This window comes from Nicotiana tabacum, chromosome 5 (assembly GCF_000715075.1).
Source record: "Nicotiana tabacum cultivar K326 chromosome 5, ASM71507v2, whole genome shotgun sequence".
Lineage (NCBI taxonomy): Eukaryota > Viridiplantae > Streptophyta > Magnoliopsida > Solanales > Solanaceae > Nicotiana > Nicotiana tabacum.
The window spans coordinates 127,920,995-127,934,304 of NC_134084.1; the positions used below are offsets into that span (position 1 = coordinate 127,920,995).

General features: G+C 35.4%; 1 protein-coding gene and 1 long non-coding RNA gene across 3 annotated transcripts; both read left to right on the top strand.

Annotated features, from left to right (window-relative positions):
- The first annotated feature begins 298 nt into the window (after positions 1-298).
- On the top strand, positions 299-5,259 carry LOC107787346 (uncharacterized). Of its 2 annotated transcripts, none has more exons than XR_012709761.1 (2): positions 299-3,482; positions 4,421-5,259. It is a non-coding gene; the product is annotated as an uncharacterized LOC107787346 (long non-coding RNA). The 2 variants fall into 2 exon arrangements; XR_012709762.1 differs by having other exon boundaries at positions 4,431-5,259.
- Positions 5,260-6,655: 1,396 nt separating this feature from the next.
- On the top strand, positions 6,656-7,749 carry LOC142180957 (uncharacterized). The gene is made up of 2 exons (XM_075253062.1): positions 6,656-7,275; positions 7,335-7,749. Exons 1-2 carry the CDS (start codon positions 6,656-6,658, stop codon positions 7,747-7,749), a joined length of 1,035 nt encoding a protein of 344 aa, XP_075109163.1.
- Positions 7,750-13,310: the final 5,561 nt, after the last annotated feature.

Below are 13,310 nucleotides of genomic sequence, written 5' to 3' on the forward strand. Positions count from 1 at the left end.
GCAAATTGTTGCCAAAGGGATCACTCAAATAACTAAATAATGTGTAATTAATGGATAAAAAAATTAATCAAAAACCAAGAAAGAATTATATGCAATACAATTAATTAGTTTTGACATTCTTTTGAATTTTACATGCATTATTCAAACATAATATAGTTAATTCCTTTCGTAGGATAAATAATACAATTGAGAAAGCAAGAATAAAATCCAAGGCAAGTGTGCTAATGATGTATAACACAAGAACAAGCTTCCTGTTGGGAGAAAACGAATAAAAAAATAAAAAAGAAAAGAACAAAATAATGAGGAGGAAAACAAGGTGAATATACTTATTAAAAAGAGGAGAATCTATAATGGAAAAAACAATGAGAATCAAAAAGTTTTGAATGTTGTTTGAGTATATCACAAAACTCATGTAAGAGCAATTCAATTCCCTAGAATTGAGGCAGAAAAATAAGGAAAGAGGATAAGAGAAAATAAGGGAAAAGAGTGCCCTAATTTAAGGCACTAATTATGAATTGTATGTAATTTGTAAGTAATCCTTATTTAGGGTGACTAATATACAAAATTAGGATAATTTTAGTAAATAAGCTTAAGGAAAAAACCCTATTTGAAACTTGCAAAAGTTTTTCTAACAAAAAATGCTTGTCTAATTTTATTTAATTACAAAAAAATTTCTCAGATAAAATTTGATTTTTGGAGGAGTGGCTAGAGGATGTTTTCAAACTCACAAAGTGCTCGTAAATCTTCAAAAAGACAAAAATGCTACAACAATTCAAATACATTCACTTTCTGCACCAACTCTTTTTCCAACTGAAGACTGCTAGTTTGTTTTAGAAAAGAGAAACAGCTGAAAATAGTCCACTATCTTTGGGCTTGGCCAAACGACGTGAGTTTTTTTATGATTTGGAAACCAAATGATGTTTTCCTTTGTAATGATGATCCTGGAACAGGAACGCAGACCAACTGTTTGATCATATGTCTAGGCAAGCCTATACTTAGTAGCAGTAGTAAATAGGACTGTTAGTATCCAACTTGCTCTGCTTAATGTTGAAATAAGTGGCAATGTTACATTTGTACATACAGATCCTTATATATCCACTATGTGATATGATTGAGTGTCCTCAATTGCTCTGAAATTGAAATGTATGCTTGAATGGGTTGATTCGCTTCTTTATACTTGTGCCTGTTCATATTGCTGCTGATTAATATAAGAAACATGGATAAATGGGATAAATTACTAGTGAATATGAGGTTGGCATTATCTTGTGCAATTTGATCTCAACTGATGTGGTATTGATGTCACTTCTACCTTAATTCAGATGCACTCGTAATAAAGTTTCTCCGAACACTTTAGCTGTATGTTTATATGCGGCAGCCTTTGATTCAAAAATAGATAACTATGGCTTAGTACCATAATGGTTTGTTCGTCGCATTGCATTTCTTTCATATTGGGGAGCTTTGGAGCAACGATAAAGTTGTCTCCGCTTGTCACGCGTTCGAGCCGTGGAAGCAGTCGCTAATGCTTGCATTAGAGTAGGCTAGCTGTCTGCATCACACCCCTTGGGGTGGCCTTTCTCCCGATACTAGGTGAAAGCGGAATGCCTTATGCACCGAAGCTGCCCTTTTTTAGGAATTATTTTTAGGAAATAGAATTGTTTTATTATTTTCATTCATCTGCATACCTGTTTCAAGGTTCCCATTAAAAGGGGGCTCTTATTCGAATTTTACACGCTTTGAAACTATTTTTCCCTTCTTTGGATGAAGGATCAGTATTGCAATTTACTTTATGAAGTTGGTTCAGTATATTACAAAAGCCTCCCAAATGTCACAAGAAATATAGTATCATTTGCGAGTTTAAGAGTAATAACACTTTATTTCTCTTCTTTTCTTATTTCCTTCTCTCCATGAAAGTGGCCGTCTGCTTAAATTGGTATTTTTTACACTAGTATATGGCGATGCTTAAACTACCCTTGCTACAGATCTGTTTAAACTAGTCCTCCTTTTGTTCTACTTAGAATTGGTAATTCAAGATCCAAACATGATATATTTATAGTAATGACCTTTTCCTCATTAGGCAATTTCCGCTTCCCACTTGTTCCTCTATTTGGATGGTATGTGAGGCAGCCTGGAGATAATGTATAGAACATAAAATGCTCAATTGAGCAAAAGTGAAGCTGCTACTTGTTTCGGACCAAAATTGATTGTCCTCGGATTATCTCAGCTATTTTCACCACCACATGCTAGATATTTTTACATAGAGATGAGGTATTTGATGAGGTAAAAGATAAACTTTCCGTGGAATCACTTCTAGGAGTATCGTCTTAGTGTTGTCAATGTTAGTAGGACACTGAAGTTTACTTTAGTTAGCATTTCTTTTGCAAATAAGTTCAATTCTTCCTAATTGATGATCCTAGTCATAGCCTGTTAGAACATTGCTACTACATAACGCTGCCATCAAAATGAATATAGTAACTGTTATGATAATCTTGAGCCGAGGGTCTATTGGAAACAACCTCTCTATCCTCACGGGTATGGTCTGCGTACACACTACCCTCCCCAGACCCCACGGTGTTGGATAATACTAGGTATGTTGTTGTGTTATGACAATCTGTTGCATGTTTGAGCATAGTGAGTAACTTAGTTAGGTATAAAATTAGGTTTGTCTTCTTTAGTTGGCATGTTTGTACAATGTAGATTTATGTGCAGTAGGAAAGATAAAGGTAAATTACGTGTTCTTGTACATTAAAATTCCATATATTGATCTACATATGAAACAGTTCCATTACCATTTTAGGCTCTGCATAGTATCTTTTGCACCTATCATGTCTATGATGAATAAAACTCATATATCTTTAGTTAAGGCTTACAAAGTAGTATTGTACTCGTTTTCTGTTTGCTATCAGTAAAAAGCTAAAGTCATATCTTGAAAACTATGAGAAGTCTCCAGTAATTGTTAGCAGTCTCGCGTATTTTGTTTGACTTCGTTTTGTTTATTTTCGTTCCATTATTTCTTCTCTCCAGTCTTCTTCTCTTTCTGAATAATATCTTAGGATTTAGAATTTTCTATCAGAAACATTAACCTCATTAAATTACTTAGCTTTCTTGTCAAGGTTAGAAAAGTATGTTTGTTCCTTCGAAATGACACTCTCAAAAGTTCTTGGAAGCTGCATTTTGCCTAGTGCTTTTACTGGTGATTTTTGACCCTCAGGGCCAAATTGTTCTATGATGTGTTCATGTTGCAGATGATGTTGTTTTACAACTCGGGAAATTTTATTGTGATGGCCGACAAATTTCAAGAAAAGGTGAAGCTAGCCTGAAGGAATTGTTGCCAATGCCCTGTCTGAGGCAGCATGGTGGGATCACTGCATTCTGATGGGCGTGAACATAATAGTTGAAGCTTGTCGCAAGCAGTGGCGGAACCACCTTGTACCGAGGGATGTCATTTGACATCCCTTCGCAGGAAAAATACACTGCGTAGCTAGGTAAATTTTTTTAATGTATATATACTATATGTTGAATACCCTTGGCTTTTTCGTGTATTTACCTTTTTTATATTTTGACACCCATTAGTGAACATCCCAGGGTGTTGTACTTGTGTTAAACATGTGACTTTTAAGGCCTCCTTACTCCCAATAGCTTCTCAAGTAGGACATTCATCAACTTTTCATATCCAAGTTTGCGTATTCTGATCAGCACTTCACCTGGCATTCATTTTTTTGAGAAATCTAATTATTTGATTCTCAGCTGGTGTAATTACTGACAATTTCTAGCTGTAGCTGTAAGTAGTATGCCAGCATGTGACAAATTCCTGCACTTTTCCCTTCAAAATAACTGACAAAATCACCATAAAATTTTGAAGTATTCTGTATTTGGAATTAGTCATTGTAGTTCAAAAAGAGAAGTAATTTGACTGGGCAACAAATCGGATATTATACCTTGGAGTGCTTGCTATATCAACAGTTTCTTGTGGTGGTGGTGGTGGTGGGTCTGCTAAAGTATTTGCCACATTTGAGTCTCTTATGAATAGTTCTACATCATTAACCTAAAAGGTCCCTTCTAAAGTACTTGCAGCAGCGACTCTCTTATGTATAGTTTTACATCATTTACCTAAGAGGTCCCATATGTCCTTCCTAAATTTAATGTAAAGAAACTAATATGAAATAGAACTTTCTTAAGTTGCTTATACATCTCTGCAACATATATAGTGCATGTTGTCCTTGAAAGGACAAGGAAGCTGAAAGTGATGCTTCAGTAACATGTTAATGTATTTCACATGCATTTCATCTCATGCATACTTTTCACAACCGAATCTGTTGTTCTCCTTGAACTGTGCATATATTTGCTTTAACCATTTTCTTTCTGTATCGGGAGTTTCTGTTACCTCGTGTGTTGTTTTGAAGAATTACGTACGCTTTTAAAGATGTTTGCAGGTTCAACGAGTCGAAAGCATATTGCAAAGATGCTGAAGAAAATCCTTCAATTCTCAAGAAGATCCAGTTTCATGCATGCTGTTGACGATTGGGACGAAGATGTGGCCTCATTGCCTCCTCCAGAAGATGTCAAGGAAGGCCACTTTGTGGTGCATGCAATTGAGGATGGAAAAAAGAAGAGGTTTATTGTAGAATTGGGTTGTTTAGCGGATCCAAGTTTCGTGAAGCTGTTGGAGCGAGCAGAGGAAGAGTTTGGTTTCGAACATGAAGGTGTTCTTGCTGTACCTTGCAGGCATAGTGACTTGGAGAAAATTCTTGAAAGCAGGAAGAAGAACAAGAAATGATCGTTCCTCTTAGTAATTTACATCTCTTTAAACGATTGCTGATTTATAGGATATGTGTTATGTTTTTTATAACGATATTGACCTTTTTTTCCCCTCTCCCATGTCTCATTTTGTTGATTGAAAGAGAATAAGGCAATCCATTGTAAACATAGGGTTTTTTACAGTGAGTCGGGCAGTTGGTAGCCCCTTTAGAGAGCGCCTCTGAAGCCACCCCATTCATCCAAAAGAGAAGAGAAGATGCATATGTATTTGCATGATGCCCTTTGCTCTAGAGGAATGAATATCCAATAGGACTTTTTTTCTCTTATGGAGTTGAGCATGTAATTTTTTTTATTTCTGTTCCACCTAATATCTGTTATCTCTCATCCGCACAAGTATTAGATGATGTAGAATTTCTCTTATTGTGAATGAGGTGGGGTATATGTTCAAGAGTGTGGTTGAAATTGTGGACTTTGAAGAAATGGTTTTCTTTTGTAGTTTTTTGATGGGCTATTCAGTTGTAACTTGTACAAGGATTTGAAGTTATATTAACGATATTGATGTAACAAAACATTGAATCTGCAAAACTGAAATTCAAGCATGATTTGTCACATAACATAATCAAATAGAAGGCTACTATGAGATTTGACAATCTCCTATTTATTCTGTTGAAAAATTGCTATTGGGTCGGGTCTACCCATAAGGAGTGCTAATTAGCCCGTTTGCTCGTTAGCTAGTCCTCCTCCTAAAATCCTAGTACTAGCCTATATAAGCACCACTGCAGGTGTAGAAAAGAAACGCTTTTTCATTCTTGATGACGATGGCTATGAAGAAAACTCTTTGCATCTCTGAGGGGATATTTAGGTTGTGAAAACCAAAGAATTTTTCGCTTTATTATAATTCCTTCCGACCGATAATTCAAGCCGTGATTGAAATAGACGATCAGCTGCCGCAAAGAGAAACCTGTAAGTCTCCTAACTAGTATTTATAGGTTAAATACTACACATTCAAACGTTTTGTGTCACACTTAAGTTTTAATGATGACAATTGTGCAAAATCTAATCTACTCTAATCGATTGCAGAAAATCAGGGAAGCAATGCTATGAAAAGAAAATAAGATCAAATGCAGTTGCTATGAGGAGATTAGTTCGTAAATTAAGGAGAGTCTATGGAGAAAGAGATTAGAAGATTCTGATGGTGGATCAATTAAGTCATGTCACAAATCACTGCTATATATCAGGAACGCAAGAAGGAAAAAAGATCATTGGATCCGGCCTTCCTTGTAAGCTGGATTCAGAGGCAACCCTTGATCAAATCTCTTAGAATATTCTTGCCTCAATTAATGGGCAATCTATAACGGCTAGTTAAAGAGAAGATTATAAGACCACAAGTCATTCCTATAAGAAGGCTGGAAGACAAAAGAAAAAAATTACGTAACTTAATACATGTTTCTATATCTTTCTAGTTCTTTGTATAAACACTGTATTCTTGAGTTTACTAGTGTCACAAAAGATAGGAAGAGTTAGAAAACAAAGCAAGAGTTGTGTCAAGCAAAGACAAACACTGTTGCTGAATATCGTTAGTGGTGAACGAACTAAAATCACAATTGTTGTAACGACTCAATATTGAAGATCTAAGAGAACCCTTGTGACCCAAGGGAACTGGATGTAGGTACCACACCGGTACTAAATCAGTATAAAACTCCATTGCCTTTACTGTTCTTGTTTTTGCATAATTTACTCCTGCTAAAATCGAACCTGCTAGTAAAGATTAGTCGACTATTTCTATCTTTAGTCAACTAAGGTTTTAAATTGGACACAATTCACCCCTCCCCTCTTGTGTTTAATTGGTATCAAAGTGAGGACTCACAAGTATTGCCTAACAGCAAGTGAGAAAAACATCATGGGATTAAATACAGTCATTGGAGCACTATTCCAAGAAGGAACCTCTCAAGTAATACCATCGTACTTCAACGGTCAGCACTTTTCACACTGGAAAGCGCGAATGGAAACATACACTATGTCATACGACATTAAAGTATGGCGTGCGATCAAAAAAGGAAATCTCCCAATTCCACCGAGGAAGGATAAAGACGGTGAGATCAAAGTATCATCTGGCCCTCTCAATTTAGACGATTACACTAAAGAACAAACATCTATTGTTCAAGTGAATGCTAAGGCAAAAAATCTTCTATACAATGCCATAAATGGAGAAGAGTATGAAAAGATATCAAGTTGTGAAACTGCAAAAGAAATGTTGGACAAGATAGAAGTCATATATGAAGGAACAAATAAAGTGAAAGAAACAAGGATAAATCTCCTGGTTCATGAATATGAATTGTCCCAAATAAAGGAGAGAGAATCTATTGAAGAAATGTTTTCAAGATTCAGAAAAATTATTGGTGATCTAAAATCATTCGGACGACCTTTGAAAACTGGAGAACAAGTCAGGAAAATTCTCAGAAGCGTACCCACCACATGGCAGCCTACGTCATTACCTTGGAATGTCAAGATCTTGATAACGTATCATACGATGAATTACGAGGAGATCTTATAGCCTTTGTAAAGGTCCATCTAAACAGACATGTACCTGAAAAGAAGGAAAATATTTCCTTCAAGGTAACAGTTGTCGAGTTTGAAAATGAAGAAGAGGAAGAAGGAGGAGAGCAGGATGAAAACATTGCAATGCTATCCATAGTGGTATCAAATATGATGAAAAAAATCAGAGGAGGAATAAAAGGCAAAAAATTTGCAAGAAAAGGAAGACCACATAATGAAAATGATATAAGATACTATGAATGTGGAAAATTTGTCTATATACAAGCTGAATGTCCAGAACTAAAAAGGGAAATCAACAAAGGTTTTCAAAAGAAGAAATCATTCGGAGCCTGCAGTGACGAAGAAGGATCTGAAAGTGAAGAAATAACAAACATATGTTTCATGGCAATAAGAGAAAGTGATGATGATTTATTGGAAAATGAACAAGATGAAGACTAAGTTTTATGGCTATCGGAGAAACCAACGAAATACGTCTCTGTCCTAAATACACTAAAATTCAAGAATATATTGATTTAGCTATGATTGATCTTGAAAAGGTCCTTCATGAACTTCACAAAGTTCAAAGGAAAAATAAGGATAATGAAATGAAACTAGAAGTTTATGAGATTGAAAGAGGCATGCTTCAGGAAGAAATTCATGAGCTCCAGCTTCAGTTAAATGGATTACTCAAATCCCCAATCATAGCTCTGTTAAGTCAAATAAATCGACTATTCGAAAAGGTCTCAGAGGGGTACCTTCAATTAGATTCCATGAGGAAACTAAATGAGATAACTTTGTTTGTTTTTATTGCGGTAAATCTGGTCATTTTTCTAACAATTGCAGGTTCAGAAACAAAAAGCAATGGGTTTGGAGATCTAAAACAACTAATGAGACTTCCACCTCTAAATCTAACCAAACAGGACCCATGAAAGCTTGGGTACCTAAGAAAAAGTGATTTATATTTTATGTAGGAACACCACAAGAAGAGCAGAAAAGGAAAATAGTATCTTGACAGTGCATGTTCCAGACATATGACAGGTGACAAACAACTTTTCAAATTTGTCACAAATCTAGATGGTGGAACAATTACTTTCAGAGATAAATCCAAAGGAAATATCACTGGGGTAGGAAAAGTCCCTTTGATCTCTACATGTGAAGTAGACGAGGTCTATCTTATAAATGAACTTGGATACAACTTACTCAGTATCAGTCAACTATGTGATAACGACTATGAGGTACGCTTCAAGAAAACTGGCTGGTCTATAATTGATGAATCAAGTAATTCTATTCTCACTGAAAATAGAGACAAGAATGTCTATACTCTTAGCAAACATGATAATCATATCTGCTTGGCTTCCATAATAGATGATTCATAGTTGTGGCATAGAAAACTAGGACATGCAAACATGCATTCCATTAAAAATCTTTCAAAACAAGATCTAGTCATTGGTCTTCCAAAATTGAAATTTTCAAAAGATCATATTTGTGATGCATGTCAACTTGGTAAACATACTAGATCATCTTTTAAAACAAAAAACATTGTTTTTACTTCAAAATCATTGCAATTACTGCACATGGATCTTTTTGGACCAACAAGAACTTCTAGTATAAATGGCAAGAAATATGCATTTGTTATTGTTGATGATTATTCTCGTTTCACCTAGGTTATTTTCTTGAGTCACAAAGATGAGGCACTAAAGAATTTGATGTTTTCTACAAAAAGGTACAATGTGAAAAGGGGGTGTGCAATTCTTCAATAAGAAGTAATCATAGAAGAGAATTTGAAAGCAAATCTTTTGAAACCTTCTGCAATGATTATGGAATCACTCACAACTTTTCATCTCCAAGAACTCCTCAACAAAACGAGGTTCTACAAAGGAAAAATAGGACACTGCAAGACATAGCTAGAACAATGATTGCAAAAAGCTCACTACCTCATTATTTCCGAGCAGAAGCAGTGAGCACATCATGTCATATCATTACCCGATGCATGATCAGGCCAGTCTTGAAGAAAACGCCCTACAAATTATGGAGAGGAAAAATATCAAATGTAAGTTACTTTGATCCCTTTGTATGCAAGTGCTATGTTCACAACAATAGTAAAGATAACCTTGATAAGTTCGCTCCTAGAAGTGATGAAGGTATATTTTTTGGTTATTCTCTGTCAAGTAGAGGTTATAGAGTTTATAATAAACGTACTATTATTATAGAAGAATATATTCATGTAGTCTTTATTGACACTAACCCTCGTAGTGAGTCTAGCAAAATAGTAGATGAAGAAGATCTTGTAGGTGTATCAAAAACAGTTCAAGCTCCTGAGAACATTACTGAAAATCAACTCCAAGCGAATCTTAGTCGACTACATAAAGAGCTGCAGAAACCTCATCCCACATCTCCGAACCTGAAAGAAATGTGCATAAGTTAGATAATGTTTCAAATGAATGGAAAGGTGAAGCAGGGTATCCTCATAAGTTCATCATAGGAAATCCGCAGGAAGGCATTACCACCAAAAGATCTCAGAAGTTGAACTCTCACATGGCTCTAATATCTCAACTTGAGCCAAAGAAAGTTGACGAAGCTCTCAAGAATGACAACTGGGTCAAATCCATGAAGGAAGAACTTGAACAGTTTGAAATAAATAATATATGGAACTTAGTTCCAAAACCTTTTGATGCATTAATTGTAGGAACAAAATGGATATTCAGATACAAGTTGAATGAGTCTGTTCAAGTAGTTCGCAACAAAGTAAGACTAGTCGCTCAAGGTTACTCACACCAAGAGGGAATTGATTATGATAAAACCTTCGCTCCTGTGGCAAGGTTGGAATCCATTCGAATGTTGCTTGCCTTTGCTGCTCAAAAAGGTTTCAAACTATTCTAGATGGATGTAAAAAGTACCTTCTTAAATAGATATATTTTTGAAGAAGTATATGTGAAACAACCTCCTGGGTTTATAAACAACAGTCTCCCAAATCATATCTTCAAGTTATCAAAAGACTTATACGGTCTCAAACAAACCCCCGATCCTAGTATGGAGACTAAGATCTTTTCTGTTAAATCATGGTTTCAAACAAGGTAATATTGGTACAACTTTGCTTATTAAGTGTTCAAATTTGAGTAATCTTATTACTTAAATTTATGTAGATGATATTATTTTTAGAAGTTTTAACTTTGTGTTATGTGAGGAATTTATATGGAAGGAGAGTTCGAAATTAGCATGATGGGAGAGTTGACTTTCTTCCTTGGGTTACAAATTAAGAAATATTCCAAAGGAATCTTCATTAGCTAAACCAAATATACAAGGGAGCTTATTAAAAGGTTTGGTATGGAAAATGCAAAGCCTAGTGGAACTCCATGAGTCCGTCAACAATTCTTGAAGAAAACAAAGATGGAAAAGTGTTGATGAAACCATGTACAAGGGAATGATTGGATCCCTTCTATATCTCACTGCTAGTTGACCGGATATAATATTTAGTGTTTGTAATTATGCAAGATTTCAGTCGGCTCCAAAGGAGTCACACTTGACTGTGGTACAATGTATCATTAGATATCTTATTGGGACCATTGAATTGGTTTTATGGTATCCTCATTCTAACAATTTTAATCTAAAGGTTTTTCAGATGCAGACTTTGCAAGTGATAGAAGTGACATGAAAAGCACAAGTGGTACTTGTCAATTACTGAAAAATGTACTAATTTTCTGGCATAGCAAGAAACAAAATTGTGTTGCATTGTCGACTACAAAAGTAGAGTATTTAGCTGTTGGAAGATGTAACACTCAAATTCTTTGGATTATGTATCAACTTCTTGATTATAATCTCAATCTTACTTCTACTCCTATTTTGTGTGATAACACTAGTGCTATTTGTTTATCAAAAAATTCTATGCATCATTCTAGGCAAAACATATAGAAATTAAACATCATTTTATTCGTGATCATGTTGCTAAAGGTGATATAGTACTAGAATTTATTAATACTGAGACTCAACCTTCTGATATTCTTACAAAACCTATTTTGGAAGAACATTTTTGCCTAATGCGTAGTAAGATTGAAGTTTCGTCTATTGCGTAAAAACATCTCATCACTATTTGAAAAATATTTTACTTCCTTTAATATGTTTGCTAAAGTGATTGCCTTCATTAATTTGATGTGATTGTAATTATTACTTTCCACTGGTGCCGCCGAAACAACTCAAAAATGTTACTTCGATATGTTCCTAACCTTTCCTCTAACTAATGGAACCTTTAATCTCCCAAACGGCCTATTAAGTATCCCATTTATCTCATTCTTCCTCACTTCTCAGCAAACTTCTCAACCATGGGTAAGAAAAACCTCTCTTCCTCCACTGTCATAAGACGAAGCAGATGGTTCCAAAAGACTCAAAACCCTGAAGAAACTGTCGACCTTGAATCATCTCTTGATTCATACCCTCTCAAAACTGATAACGAGAGTAGTGACTCATAGAAGGATCAAGCACTAAGCCAGAAAAGAGCCGACAAGAGACCCATGGATCAAACCCTCAAAAGGCCAGCATGCAAAAATGAGAAAGTGGAAACCACTGATTTTGGGCCTGAGGACAAGTTGAACTTTCATGGTCCAACTGAGAACTCGAGGTTTGAATCATATAAGTCAAAATCTAAGGCTTATGGGCGCATTGTAAGACTCTCTCTTATGAAGGATGTTCATTGTGATGTTGTTACAATTTTTGATTTTCAAAGCCTTTCTCCTCTGTTTGATACTGTTGGAAATACTGTATATGAAGAACCTATGCGAATATTCTATGAAAATATGTTTGTGAATTACAAAGATGATTTGGAGTCAATGGTCCTAGGTACTCGTATTGTGCTTGATGCATATCAATTTGAGAATTTTTTTTTCCTGCAAAGTCCCATGGTTATGATGTGTTTGTTCAGAACTTTTGGCCAAAAGATTTTGAAGTGACTTTAGAAGAGGAAAAAGCTACCCTATTTGAAGACCCCCCCGATATTGGTCCCAAAAGTTTTAAATTTGAACATTGTGTATTAGCTCACATGATTTCAACCACCCTTCTCCCTAGGACTAGATTCTTTAGCACTTTAACCACTAGGGATATCTTTGTTCTATACTATCTTGCGAACAACAAAAGACTTGATTAGTTTGCGTGAATTTGTCAGTATATGCTTGAAAATATTAGAGATGTATTATCCTCTGCTGCTTGTTTACTCCATGACCTGCTTATCTCCCACATTCTAGAAGTAATGAAGGTTGATTTGACACATTTTTCTCCCAAATTCATCTCAAGTACCTATAATAAGATAACTTTTGATATGATTGGCTACATTGTAAGTGAAGAAGTATGGGTTAGACGTGCCAAAATTTCAAGTACTCCAGTGCGGACCAAGTAGGTTAGATTGGAAATTGCCTTTGCTTAATAGTGTTTGGGTAGGAGATGAAGATTCTCCACTAAATGTCTTTATGCAGCAGCTAGACTATGAGAATATTCCCAAATATTGCAAGTACGGCAAGAAGCTGGGACACATATTGATAAATTATAAACTTCTAGAATGAATAAGGATCGGTGAAAACAAGGAAACAAAGGTAAAAGGCAAAGATACAACCAAAGAAAAGCAAATGGAAAAGGAGATAAGTGCTAAGAAAATAGCAGGTGATACCATAGGCAAAGGAAAACAATCAAATCAGAAGGAAGATACGAGGAAGAACATTATGAATGAAAAAAGAGTGAAAGATAGCATTGGAAATGAGAAGACTATTGCAGACAAGACAATTGAATCAGATAGTTCTGAAAATAAGATGATTGTTTGAAAGGATTAAACTCAAAAAGAAGAAAAAAGCAAAGACAAAGAAGGTAGCAAAAAAGAAAGCGAAAGTGACTTTCAAACAAGGATTCTTTGCACAACCAAATACAAAGAAAAGACAGAACAACCAGGTAGTTCATGAGGCGAGTAACCAGAGATTTGGTAACCAGGGCACACAAATTTCTATTAGAAATTTGAACGTAGTGGAGGAAGGCAACATGTCTGA

Bases quoted from the DNA above. Each gene is read 5' to 3' on its own strand.
- LOC142180957 (XM_075253062.1), top strand. From the start codon at position 6,656: ATGGGATTAAATACAGTCATTGGAGCACTATTCCAAGAAGGAACCTCT. The intron at 7,276-7,334 runs GTATCATACGAT...CCATCTAAACAG, and splicing joins AATGTCAAGATCTTGATAAC to ACATGTACCTGAAAAGAAGG.